Source organism: Acomys russatus, chromosome 1, assembly GCF_903995435.1.
Source record: "Acomys russatus chromosome 1, mAcoRus1.1, whole genome shotgun sequence".
NCBI classification, from domain to species: Eukaryota; Metazoa; Chordata; class Mammalia; order Rodentia; family Muridae; genus Acomys; species Acomys russatus.
The window spans coordinates 84,306,746-84,320,649 of NC_067137.1; the positions used below are offsets into that span (position 1 = coordinate 84,306,746).

Genomic DNA, 13,904 nt, shown 5'->3' on the forward strand with positions numbered 1-13,904 from the left:
AATGTGGCCCAAATGCAAAATGATAGACTTATTTAAAATATTATGAGACTTAAAAATTCATACTGCTATTGTGGATGTTTTGAGTGTGAACTTTGTAGATGAGAACAATATCAAAAGGTTGAGTGTGCTCACTAAGATGTTTTTACATAAGCTAGATATCTTCTTCTTCATCTTGTGAAGACAACTCATATCCCCAGTGCTGCTAGCTAGTATTGTTTGGAATGATGTAGCAACCAGAGAAAATGACCAGGAAAACACACACACACACACACACACACACACACACACACACACACACACACACACACACACCCCGCTCGTGTGTGGAGAGAGAGAGAAAGAGAGAGGGAGAGAGGGAGGGAGGGAGGTGTAGGTCTGTGGGTAGTGTGTACATATGTGTATGGATTTGATCATGCTGGGAAGACACAGAAATCCACAGATCTGACCTCCCTGGAGCATGTTGTGAGGAAGCAGCTTCCAGCTCTCAGGTATGAGCTAGAACTTCCATTTTTAGATATAATTTCTCCTCCTCCAGGGAAGCCTCAGTTCTCTTCCAGCCTTCCAGCTAACCAATTGTACAGGACTGTCTTCTTCATTTGAAGTCAGCTGATTAAGAACCTCAATAACATCTGCAAGATAGCATCACATAAATTCCTATTGGTGTTTGAATGATTGGCACCCGTAACCCAGTTAAGATATTATGCATGTGGACCTTTATGGGTAGTAAGTGACAATCTTTTTATATGGCTAGATATAAAGTATAAAAGATGGTAATTAGATAATAGAGTTTTCTATTAAAGTGGCTCATATAATAAATAAGTTGAATACTCTCTCTGATCATATAAATATACTCACTGCGAAATAGTTATGGTTTATAATCTCTAAGAAGTCAGGATCTATTTCTCTGATAGGAGGCCATTACCTTTGTATATGTGTGTAAGGTGATATGACCCTCTGTCATTTACAGGTAAGGTAACACTTTTGGTGACCCACTCATTTCTTTTCCCTTCTTGTGGCTACTTGACTTGTAGCCCAGACCTGATTTTCTAATTTATCCTTTTCTTGTCTGTCATGGCAAATGCTTTGTTACATTAATACAGTTCTATTTTTTTCAGTTACGAATAACGTTTCATGGCTTAATGTAGCTGTTGAAAGTCCCCACATTACTGATCTAGGTATTATCACCATAGGAGTGAAAGTCATGAGACAATTTTATGGGGCTAATTTCTTGGCAAAGTTAGATTTTGTACTGAAGTCCTGCTGGGTACGGCACACATTGATAGATGGCCCACTGTTTAATAGGACATCTCACTGTTCATGTGTGTGAGAAATGGGTGTGGTAATTAGAGACTTAGAAGAAAACCCTGCTTTATTGTAGGTTTTTGCATGAGAAGTTCCCTGCATTCTGTCGTTTTCTGTGGCTTTTTAAAAAGTATGTTTGCCAAACAACTGAAAGTAGGAATGTAACATTTTCTTGTGGTATCCTGTGAAAGTCTTTCCAAGAAGCCGGAGCTGAATATTTGAGAATAGCACAACAGAGAGAGGAGTTTTTTTCAATGATTCGTGTTGTTTTGAAAAATTATAAATCCAGAGTCCAACGTTGTACTTATCTGGTCTACATGGATAGTATTAAAAATACACATGTGAATGAGTATATATATACACATACATTATGCATATGAGTATATATAAGTATACATGCTCATTCTCTCATGTGTGTGTATGCATGTGTGCTTCCTAATAAAGTTAGTCTAGCCAGCCAGGTCTGGGAATCCACCATTGCTGCCACCTGAACTCTGGAATTACAGATGGGCTGTCAGGCCCATCTAACACTTATAATGGGCTCTGGGCATCTAAACTCCAGTGCTCATGCTTGCATGGCAAATGCCTTGTCCCCTGAGCTTGAGTCAGCACATTAGTCCTATAGACTCTTGTTAGTTTCTGTCACCAAGATTCCACTTGGCCTGCTCCATGTATTTGCTCCATGACCACTCTGGATAGTTACCCAGAGAGGTAGGAGGATGTAGCCGAGGCTACAGACTCTGTGTGCTTAACACCTCTGGGAGCCTATGCTGTGGGGGAAGATCCTAGACTCACCTGAGGAGCTGCTAGGGCACGTAAGAGCTGAGCTAGGGATGTCTCTTTGATGCCCCCCACTCACTCCTGTCTATGCCTCTCATTTTCTTTCACCCTAGGCTGGGGAGTATTGAGCGGGACTGGAGGCTAAAGAGATGAGACATTGTAACTGGGGTGGGAAAGTCAGGGCTGAAGCTTTGCTTTGTCTGATAACATTGAGGGGAATGGTTGGGGCGAGTAGGGTTGTGGGTGGGGGAAGTATAGGAGAGGAGAGGAAAGAAGAGGCAAAGGAGTGCAGGCAAAGGGGCAGGGTATGAACAAGAAAAACACCCAGGTTTTTATACTGGTATTGGACATTGGACCTAGGTCCCCATGTTTACAAAACAAGTGGTGACCAACTCAGACAGCACCCAGCCCTGGTTTAAAAGCAAATGCATTAGAGCAAACAGAGAGGTGGTTCTAGAAAGCAGACTGAAATGTGGAGAGGACATGGTCTCCTCACTCTGTGCTCCTTTGTCCTTTGCGGTTACATCACCCTCTGTTCAAAAGAAGACTTCAGAAGGGGAGAGAAGGAGAGAGAGAGAGAGAGAGAGAGAGAGAGAGAGAGAGAGAGAGAGAGAGAGAGAGAGAGAGAGAGAGAGAGAGAGGGAGGGAGGGAGGGAGGGAGAACACTGCCCCGGGGGAGTCAGGGTAGGCCAGGAGCTGATGGTCCTTTGAATGGACGAGACAGTGAGGAGAGGAGAGAAGCAGCCACTGAGACCAGAAGTGGAGGGTGAGCTGGGATGCTGTGGAAGCTGGGGTTTAATGAATTAGAAGAATCAAGTGTGGGCCAGGCAGGTAAGAATCTAATAATTATGGGAAAAGGCTGCTGTTATCTGCCCAATATTTTACAACCATAATGACATGGTGATGGCTTTTAAAACATACTTTTTATGTAAGAAAGTAAGTGTTCAGAAGATATGAACAGTGTTCAGACACCAGAACTTCTGTGGCTCAAATAGAGAAGTTTTGGCTTTTGTCAAGATTTCAAGGTGTGTGTGTGTGTGTGTGTGTGTGTGTGTGTGTGTGTGAAGGTATTTTTCCCCCTTGTAGCCCAGGCTGGCCTCAAGCTCACGATCCTCACCTACTTTTATCTCACATAATGAGCTAGTAGTCTTTTTTAACTACATGGGCAAAGTTTATCCATCGTGTGGGTGGGATGGCCTTTGCGGATGTTATTGTTCTAAGTTTTGTTTCTGTGCTCTTGATTGTTGTGTCTGCAATTTTTTACTTTCTGTAGATCAAAAGGTATGAAAATATAATGCGACTGACATACTTGTTTTTATTGCAAATTTAGATTGGCATGGAACCAGCCAACTCAGTTATTTGGAGCTTCTGTCGTATGAAGATCGCCCCATCTCTACCCTCTCTCAGTCTCCCTGTGAGAGTAGGAGCACCAGGCACCATGGCCCTTGTCATCAAGAGACTGGTGTGGTCCGGAGCCTCAATCGTCCTTGTGCGGATGGCATCCTGGAGACGGAGGCAGCTTTTATTAGCCAAGGCTTTGAAGATTCCTATGCCACCCACAGCTCCTCTATGTGGACTCCAGAGGCAAGTTGTTTTCATTTTAGTACCATGCACTCATTCATCTTCTGTCCTTCCCTCGCCTGGTTTATCCAAAAAGGAAGTGTTGCCTACTCAAACAACAACAACAACAACAACAACAACAAACCTTCTATTTGAAATAAATGCTTGTCTGGATGACCAAAGCCTCTGTGAGTAGCAATAAAAGAATCACAAATACATTCATTCAAAATGGAAACAGCAGGAAAAAAATGTGGTGGTGGTGGGGGGAGTGAAAAAAAGCTATCAAGGACCACACCTTCGCAGGAGTATTCTCATAGAAAAGGACTTTTAGACCACTGCTAAGATAAAAAATATTGGAGAATTAAACAAAGTAAAATGCCCTCCAAGATGAAGGTACACATGATGTTATGGTGAGGGTCTTGTAGTGTTTGCTTTGACTGAATTGAAGGTGTGGGAGGCAGCACAGAGAGTAACAGCATCCTGCTCACTGATGTTGCTTTTTGTAATCAACACTTGATTGAAGATGCAGCTTGTGAATCTCTCTTTCAATTAAAGCTTGTCTATAATATGTAGGGATGGCAGGCAGCCATGATGGAGAGGGACACCAGCTACTACAATCCAGGCCTTTATAAGTGTTGTCTTATCTCACAGGCATCTCCGACTGTTCTTTGTGAGTTCTAACCCCTCTACAATGATTTATTGACATTAAGAGGTGTTCACTTGCAATCAATTTAGATGAGATTACTAATAGATATAGTCCATATTTACATGACTTCAATACAATGTGTGGAGATAGAAATAGGGAATGAGTTGGTTACTACAACCAGAGAAAAATAAGTGGGTGAACTCTTTAGAAGGACCCAGAGGTCACACTGGCTAAAGGCTTAACAAAATGCAAAAATAAAAGTTGTAGAAAATCATGTTCTCAAACCTTGCTGTTTTCAAGTGAGTGGGGACATGTAGGGCATGTGCAAGAAGGCCTGTGTACACATGTTTGCATGCATGTCCTGGTGCCTCTATGATGGTTTCTGATGAGAAGCAGAAATGGAGACTCACATACCTGGTTTATGGCTTACAGTTACTCCTTCCCACGGAGGTACCCAAAGCCACTAACTTTCATCGGTTTTGTTGAAAAAAAGAAAAAAGACAGAAACAAAATACAAGTCTGCTTTCCCATGGTGTCACTGCTCAGAGTCAAATCAAATCCCACACAATATTTAAAAATACTCCCTTTGTGTCTTTCACTGCAAAAACAAAACAGAACTATTTACCTGCCTGTTGATAGTTCCGTCTCCCCGATAATTGTTCCATTAGGTTTGGGCTTGCCTTCTCCATGTAACCTCCCACTTGCCTGCCTCCTGGAGCTTTAATAGCTGACTTATGCTAAGGGTACTGAGTGTTCTCAGACTCCAAAAATACCCAGACAGCTCCGTGCGCGCCATTCAGCCTCCTATCTATTCTGAGACAAAAACTGTAATTTGGTGCTCCTTCTGTAGAACTTCAGATGGAGCTCAGGCAGTTCCCGTAACTGCTTGCTCTGCAGGCGTAGCTTGCCTCTTAAGCATTGATTTATTTGTCTCTTAGCTGTGTTAAGAACCTTGTCTTCCCTGGCGTAGCTGGCATCCAGAACGGATTGTGGCTCCATTTACTTTGGGCCACAAGATGACATCAACACTATCTTACTAAAACAGAAAGGCTTTTCAGTTTGACAGAAAATCTTTAAACTTATGTGGGTTTTGACAGCTTGATGCAAGTGTTTCCACCTTCAAGGGGAAAATCGGGACAGGAGAGCTCAAGGAATCATTTATTTTGTCTCAGAAGGAAAGCACCCATGCAGTGTGACTACCTGCTATGATCATGGATTTTCCAGTTTACCCTCCGCTGGCAAAGACCATTGACTTCTCTCCCACAGACCTGGGGCTTGGTAGGGAAAACAATGGGAAGAGGACTGGAAATTTCAAACGTGCAGGGAGACAGGTGTCCCACTTTTCATCTCTGCTTTCCACTGATTAATTGGTTGGCCTTGAGAAGTTAATTAAAATCTGCCAAATGGGGATAAGAAGGAAGAGAGTTTTACCTTGTGGGAAGGTCAAACAGATTAGCAGTATTAACAGTACCCATACAAGGAGCTCCTTTGGTGGCCTGGTGATAGGTGATGTGTGTTGAAATAATTAATTGCTATGAAAATACAAACCTTCACAAATCTCTGTCTCAAATCAACCTGGATTGAGGCTGCAAAGCCCAGTTTTCATGAGCAATAGCTGGGATTGGCCCTTGGGGAGCCCAGCTGCTGCCCAGAGCTGGGCCAAACACATCTCTGGGCAGCAGAGCAATTGCAGTAGCTCTGCCCCGGGGACTCCTCAGAAACCTACAGGTGCGGCAAGCACCTACCTGAATAGATAGCTGCTGGACGTGTGGAGAGAGCCTTATTACCAGGAATTTTTACCGTGTCGTTGAAGTAGATGATAAATTCAGTGACTTCCTGAAAGGGAATGAATTTACAGCACTGCCATCCAATTTCCCTCTCTACCACCTCCCATCATCTTCTCACATGCCTGGTAAACATGAAAGCATCTATGGTGAAAGGTTTTGCAGAAAGAAGTAGGTCATGTGGCTTAAGACAAAGTTTGGGACTTTGACTGTTTAATGCAGGGTAAGATGTGCTCTTAGGCTGCTGGAGCAAGTATCTTAAATGATGCTGGCCTGGCATATGACCCTGCTATTGGAAAGGTATTCGTAGTATAGCCCATTTAGCCTTAGTTTCCTTCCCCATGAACTAAAGATGTTAAAATACTAGCTCATTAGGCAGATATAAATATTAAACATTCCTTAGTTGGGTTCCCTGGTAAGACAGAGCTGAAGGCAAAGGCTTTTGTTTCCTACTTTGCTAGTAAGCACATTCTCAATGAAGGACGAGGGAACCGGGGAGGGAAGAAGAGAGGTCCTAGATGCGAAGTATTTTGGGCCATTGAATTGGCCACCACCCGGTATGACTAATTGCTTTATCCTGTGAGATATACTCTAAGAAATTATAGCCTGCTCTCAGGCCATCTTGCCAAAGGGAGAAAGCTTATTTTCCAAACATGGTAGGAAGCAGACTACTTTCTAAACTTAGGTACCAATGGACCAAAATTGAGAGCCGAGCGTTATATTTTGTGAGCAGAAAGTAAGAGATTACTGGGTTGTGCTAGGCTGCAGCTTCTCAGAGCCCAGGCAAGTTGTGCCTGTACAGGAAAATGAAACAAGGGATGATTCCAAGGGGGATCTGAAGTGTGCAGACTTGATGTGATACCTGACATTAAGAGTGACTTAAAAGATGCTAGCTATTATTACTAACATCTAGCCAAGCTAAAATAGATGGGCGTTTTAAGGGAAGACAGGAGCTTAAGAAAAGAGTCTGCCTTGGCTTTTTAGTTAGCCAAATTCCTTGGAGACCTGCTTCTAATATTATATATACACTAGTCAGTTGTATTCAGGAGTCTCTATAGCAACCACTTTTTATCACTTGAAGCTAAGTACCTCTGAATAGAAATGCTCATGCATGATTGCATGCGCAGGGAAAAGGATGGAAAGAGCTCCCCTTATTTTACAAGAAAGCTGAGTTTTCTTGGCAGGCTAATTTGAATCTTAAAAGAGAAGGGCGTTTATTAGATGTCTCCTATATGTCAAGGCTTCTACTCTGCACAACATCCCTATGCACTGGGTATCAGTCTTACTTTACTGTCGAGGGAAAGATAACGGGAAGCATTAAATAATATGCCCAGTGTTATAGAGCTTATAAGCAGCAGACCTGGCTGCTGAAGAACATTTGATTCCACAGCACCATGCACTTCCCCCGTGACTCTGCGGGAGGGTTTCATTGATGAATGCACACATTGAAGTGTTTTGTTGTAACTTTGAGGTACTCACTGAATTAGCAGCATCTAGAGCTCAATTCTGTAGATAAAGAACTGATATCCATGAAGAAGGGGTTCACTGTGGGACCCTTTCAGTTACAGGTAAGGCTCAGGCCTTCAGGGGGGAAAAATTAAAATTATATTGACTTTATTAATAATTTGTTGGTGTGGTGGTGTTTCTAGTAAATGCTGTTCAGTTCAGTTTTTCCAGTAAGGACATCGGATTCTGGATAGCTACAAGGAAATAGATTTCCAAGCATGGCATTCTATAAAGAGACGGGCTTGAAAAGAGCTAACTCCATACCCGTGGTGGGAATAAATATGAAGTCTGGTCTGAAGAAAGATTTTCATTTTGACTAAAACCTCACAACCCTACTCTCCCCATTTTCAAAGCCAGAGTTTCACATTTATTTCACAGCAAACATATACACACATATGTACATGTACATGCATGTCATATATAAATGTGTTGAGACAAAGACACAAAGGAAACAGTATAAAGCGCTAAAATTGGGAATCTAGCTACAGAGAATGGAAAAGTTGATTTTTACGCCACCTCACTACATTTCTGTAGCTTTGCCACTCTCCTCTCTTAAGTAGGCATATGTGAATGTGCACTTTTCAGTTTGGCCAGGGCTCAAAACACTAACCAGTGGTAGAGTTATGATTTTAACCCAGCTTTTCTGGCTCCGGTAGTACTTTTTGCTAATTGGCTGCTGCAAACGATCTCTTTAGGCTTTGAATGATCTCTGTAGGCTTGGCCTTCTGTAGCTAACATCCCTGGCAAGCATCTTAGAAATACAGTCTCTGCCCTCAGCCGTTGACTTCACAAGAATCCCTGAGTGACTCAGGTGGCCATTAGAGTTGGAGATGCTTAGCTATTAGTCTTTTCTCCCAGGAAATTTGGAAGCACTGACCAATCAGCTGCCTGCGACATCTCCCACCCCCACCACTGCCCCCCACCCACACCCCTCAACCACCATTGGGATTTTTGCCTATAGGAAAGTTCTGATTTGTGGACAACAGGTCCAGGCTCAGCAATTACTCCTGGGCATTCAAAAGTTGCCTGTTGGCATTTGCATAGTCGATAGTTGGCTTAATTAGAGATTTCATGCCTCAGATGGTTTCAACCATAGTGGGCAATTGTGCTTTTTGCAAGGCAGTGCAAATTACTGCATTTTAAAAGATGCAAGCCATTCATTTATTCATTTAAAAAACCATTCTCAAAGGTTTACTCGATGCCACGCACTGTGCCCTCCAAGAATTCACAGTCTAGTGAATTCTAGAAGAAGACCATGTGCTGGCAGTCAAGAAGCTTGGGAGCCAGGAAATCACTAAAGGGCAGCAATCTGTCAGCATGTAATAAGCCATCATCGTTTCTAGTCCTCATTTCTTTTCCCTCTGCTTGTAACAGGAGCAGGATGGGACCAATCTGCAGGTGCCACACAGGCTTTCAGAGCCTATCTCAAAATGCGGTGACCTGGATGTCATCTTTGAATATAGAGCCGTAAGCCAGAAGCTCACCGTGACCGTTGTGAGAGCGCAGGGTCTTCCAGATAAGGACCGAAGTGGTGTCCACTCCTGGCAAGTCCATGTAGTGCTTCTACCCAGTAAGAAACAGAGGGGTAAGACAAACATACGGAGAGGGCCCAACCCTGTCTTCAAGGATAAGGTCACCTTCGCCAAGCTCGAGGCCAGAGATGTGGCTGCCTGTGCTGTACGTTTCCGCCTGTATGCTGCCCGGAAGATGTCCCGAGAGAGAATGATGGGCGAGAAGCTGTTCTGTCTCAGCCACTTGCACCCAGAAGGGGAAATGAAAGTGACTCTGGTTCTGGAGCCAAGAAGTAATATGAGCGTGAGTATATTAAGTGGTGCTGCTAATGTTGCGGTGTGTTCAAAGATCTGGGCTTGTCAGCCCTTGATTTACAGTGTTCAGCCTGTGAATTCATAGATGTTAATTTAATTTTCCATTCGGCTCTCCTCATCCTTATAAGCCATGGTTTGCATTTCATGGACAGTGAGCCTTTCAAGCCTGTCATCCTGATAACTTGATGGATGTGTTTTCTACCCATTTTAGGAAATGACAGTGGAAGCATGGTAGAGGGTATGGCGAGACCTGGGGAGAAGGCTGGGCTTTTGACTTAGTGGATAAGCATTTCTACTCCTTCCATTCCCATCCTCAGTATGCATTATGAGGGTTTGTGGACATGGTACTTTTGTTGTTATTGTTTTTGAAACAAGACTCTTACTACATAGCCCAAGATGCCCTCAGACTCATGATCTGCTCGCCTCAGCTTCCCAAGTGCGGGAATTACAGGTGGGCATCACTAGACGTTCAAGGCAAGGCTCTTGACAAGTATTTAGAAGCCTCCTGCAGCAGCTACACCAAATGCCTGCCACTTCTGGGGCCTTCCATTTTTATGACTGGTCTCCTACCATGTATCTTACTCCTCTTCCTGTCCCATGGCTTCCATAGCTTGGTGGCCTAAGAGTCTGTAGATTATCTGTCATATACTGTGAAAGTCTCCTTTTGCAAAACCATGTGGGAAGATCGGGCAGGTATAGATTAGTCAATCAAGCAGTCATTCATTCAAAGATGTTTCCAGCCATGTGCTGCAGAAGCCAAATAGTTACCGAAGTGAGCGGGCAGCCATGATTCCACAGTCTCGAGGAGGAGGGCCTTGACAGGCAGGGCTTAGTAAAGTTCCAGAGGCTGCAATTTGTTTATAAAGTTTCTGAGGAGACAATTTCTGAGATGGTGAGAAAAAAAAACCCAACACATAGATCAAGCAACTGAGGGAACAAGACCAGTGAAGTGACATGTGTGGGTGGATAGTCAAGACAAAGGGCGGGGCACACACAGGCATGGTGGACGACAAAGTCGCGTTCCAGAAAGGTCTATCCATCTGAAGTTCTAATTCTGACCGAACATCTTCATACTGGAAATCCTGATTTCTGCCTCTCTAAACCTATACCACTTGCTGTCTTCCCAGCCCTGCCTGCTGGCAAGCTCATCTTTCTAGTCGCTAGCTCCAAAATCGTAGACCTCACCCATGACCTCTCTTTTCCAGCTAAAAGCTGTGCATTTTCTTTAGATAGAAGCAGAATCCAGCTCTCTGGTGAGTTGGTAGAAGAGTCCCCTGCTGTTAGCCTCTAAGCCTCTGCCGTTTTCTGACACAGGGTTAGACTGAGCTCAGGAAAGCAGAAGCCAGATCATGTCTCACATCTACTTAAATTCTCCCTTTTCATACAAACCATGAAATCATAGAGAACAGAATTCAGAAAGGAGTCAAAAAGAGACCCTGCACTGTGAAGTACAGGTGAGACCATGGCCACACCCATACTTGCCAGCGCCAGGTCCTGGACTCTGTCGTGGGGGCACAGGCTGAATGGGGAGAAGGAGCCAGAGTGGAAATATTTTGATGGAGGGAAATATCTCATTTATCAACTACTGATGAGTGTGATTATATGCCAGACATACAGCTATGTATTAGGGACTGAGTAATGGATATGGATTAAGAAATTGATAGGGTAGGTAACACTACAGTGAGAAGGACCACAGTAGAAGTTTCTATAGAAACACAATGATGGGTGGCCTTCCTCCCAAGGATGCAAATGTTTCATTGGCGTGTTTCTTACTTCTGGGCATGAGAGCCTGTAAGGCTGCATTGAGACCACATGCTTGGGGGTGCTCATAGAAACACACACATGGTTTGGTTAAAAGGATATGTCCTCCTGGCTATGCACAGCATTGGGTTCCCTTCATTGTTTCTGCTTATTGGGATGTTGGCAAGAGGTTTTAGAAAATAATTTCAGTTACAGTAGAGACAGACTTAAGGCAAGTCCCATGCACTTGTGTCAAGTAGAGGAAACTGTATGCTGGAGGGCCTGCCAGCCTGTTCTAGCCAGGCCGATAGTGCCCACTTATGCTCCTCAGTGAGGATCTGTGTCTTCATCTAGATTGTCCTCTTCTTAATGTGCCTGGGGCATAGCAGTGGCTCTCAGAAGTGTGCACATGAATAAACATGAAAAAAGGCCCAGGCTCTCTCCTTGTTTCATCTGCTGCCTCCTGGGTGACCAAGACCCACACTCAGTGTGTGTGTGTGTGTGTGTGTGTGTGTGTGTGTGTGTGTGTGTGTGTGTGTGTGGTCCTCTGTTAAGCATCAAATAGTGAAAGTGCTCACCTCCTGTGTAATCTTTTATCCATAGGAGGCAAAATTTCCTCTATAGAATACATATCTTAAGCAGCAGAACCGAACACCAGGTGTTTTATATACTGGCCAGTGCCCAGTGGTTATTTCTTTTATCTTTGAGGCGAAACGTCTTCTGTATTGCCTTATTCATCAAGAGTGCAGAGAACAGAGACAAAACCCAGGCCTGGGTGGGGAGGTTCTGTAGAAACATTCAGAAACAAATTACCCAGGAGGGAATCTTGCCTATATTAAATGTATTATTCACACTCCATGTATCTTAGAAGGTTTGATTTACACTAGCAATAACATCCTTGTCCGTTTTGTCTTTAGAGAGGCAATATTGAATGGAGACTGCCCTTGGGATAAATATGTGGGCTAGTGCCACGGGCCATCTCATACATGGCTGCGCTGCCTGGCACATTGTAATTCACACTGAGTGCCCGTTAGCAATCATTGGCAGTCATTGAGACTGGGTCACAATTTCACCAAACATAATATCAGCTTTCTCTCAAAGAGAGGGACGTGGCATGGGCCAATGACTTCTTTGTGTTCTTCCCCTCCAGAGTGGAGAGTCTCCGCTCAGCCCATCTGTGGTGTCTCACAGTGACAGTGCTTCATCCACGCAGTCGCTGTCTCATGGAGGGGTGCCAGAGCTATTGGTGGGACTGTCCTACAATGCCACAACAGGGCGATTATCTGTGGAAATGATCAAAGGCAGCCATTTCCGCAACCTCGCTGCTAACCGAGCTCCTGGTAAGTGTGTGTCCCCTGCCCTAGCTCTGGTATCTCCAGAGGCAAGTAGAAGGCTGTGTCTATTTCATCTTAGTTCTTCAAAAAAAAAAAAAAAGTGTTTGTGGTTAAAAAATAGATTTGGTACGGCACGTTTATGGTATGGCATACCCATGGTTTGGGCATGTTTTCATGAAGCAATATCGCTGTCTTTCCTCATGGCTTCTATTTAGTTGGAGGAAAGGCTTCTATGGTTTCTAAATATAAATTGACATGATTTAGAATGATCTGTGTGCCTAAATTATTTAAGGAGAAATCCTGAAGCCTCTTCAGAAACGCACGTGCAGGGGGATTGAAATCTGCCAACGTTTTGCAGGCCCTCAGCTGCAAAGCGGCAGAGCTCTGGCTTTGGAGGGAGGTGGAGCTGGGGTACAGTTCCAGCTCCACTATCCTGTTTTATTACCCACTCAGCTCACTCTCTCCTTGCTCAGCCATTCTCCTCTATGAGCCCTACTTGACACCTACCTGGAAAAAATATTAACCAAAGCCTTCCTGATAGGAGCGTTGAGAGATTTGAATGGACGCATCTATGTGAAAGGGCGTGGCATAGTGCCTAGTATACACTGGGCACACAGACATGTTAATTGCTGTGCTAGTGAATAGATTTGGGGCAATGCAAGACTGTCTTAACAGGAAAAAAAATGACTACCTCTGAGGTCACTGTTAGAAAGAAATTCTCAGGACAGCCCTTCCCCCACCTGACTGAAGCTCGGGGCTCAGAAAGAGTCAAACACAAGTTGCCTCAATGGCCCTTCAACCTAAGAAGTTGGATAACGACATAATACTGTTACAAAATTACACCATATCTTGATGATCTTAGGTACCTGCGAAAGGAAGCTGTAGAAGATGCACGTGTGCATTTTGAACCTCATGTAAAAACAGCTAATCAGAGAAACACATTTTGTGTCTGGAATGCTAGCTGCAAGAGAGTCAGAAGCATGTTGCAGAATGACTTCTAGCCTTCCCTGAACAAGAAAGCAAATCGGAAGGTAGAGAAGCAGAAAAGGAAGAATCTGCTTACCAGGGAAACTAGAATCTCATTAAAATTGTATCAGTGACAAGAGTTAGTGAGCCAGGCTTCACGTGGAAGAGCGGAAGAATCTGCTTACCAGGGAAACTAGACTCTCGTTAAAATTGCATCAGTGACAAGAGTCAATGAGCCAGGCTTCACTTGGAAGAGCCAGATGAGGGACTAGATGACAGTCAGCTCCTACAGCTGACTGAGACCTACACACACATACACACACACACATACACACACACACACACACACACACACACATACACACACACCTTTACACTGTGCTGCAGACTATCAGGCACGTCTATTTTATGTGGCTTTCTTGCTAGCCAGTTTTTAAAGAGAACTAAGGAATGAGCTCAA

The 13,904-nt window shown here is 43.9% G+C and overlaps 1 protein-coding gene across 1 annotated transcript in view; it reads left to right on the top strand.

The window, feature by feature from the left end:
* Window positions 1–13,904, top strand: part of Syt16 (synaptotagmin 16) — a 241,820-nt gene that overhangs the window by 209,286 nt on the left and 18,630 nt on the right. The window contains exons 5-7 of the mRNA XM_051147612.1: window positions 3,413–3,666; window positions 8,953–9,393; window positions 12,295–12,484. Coding sequence (XP_051003569.1) covers window positions 3,413–3,666; window positions 8,953–9,393; window positions 12,295–12,484 — 885 coding nt within the window. The remainder of the gene's footprint in view (window positions 1–3,412; window positions 3,667–8,952; window positions 9,394–12,294; window positions 12,485–13,904) is intronic.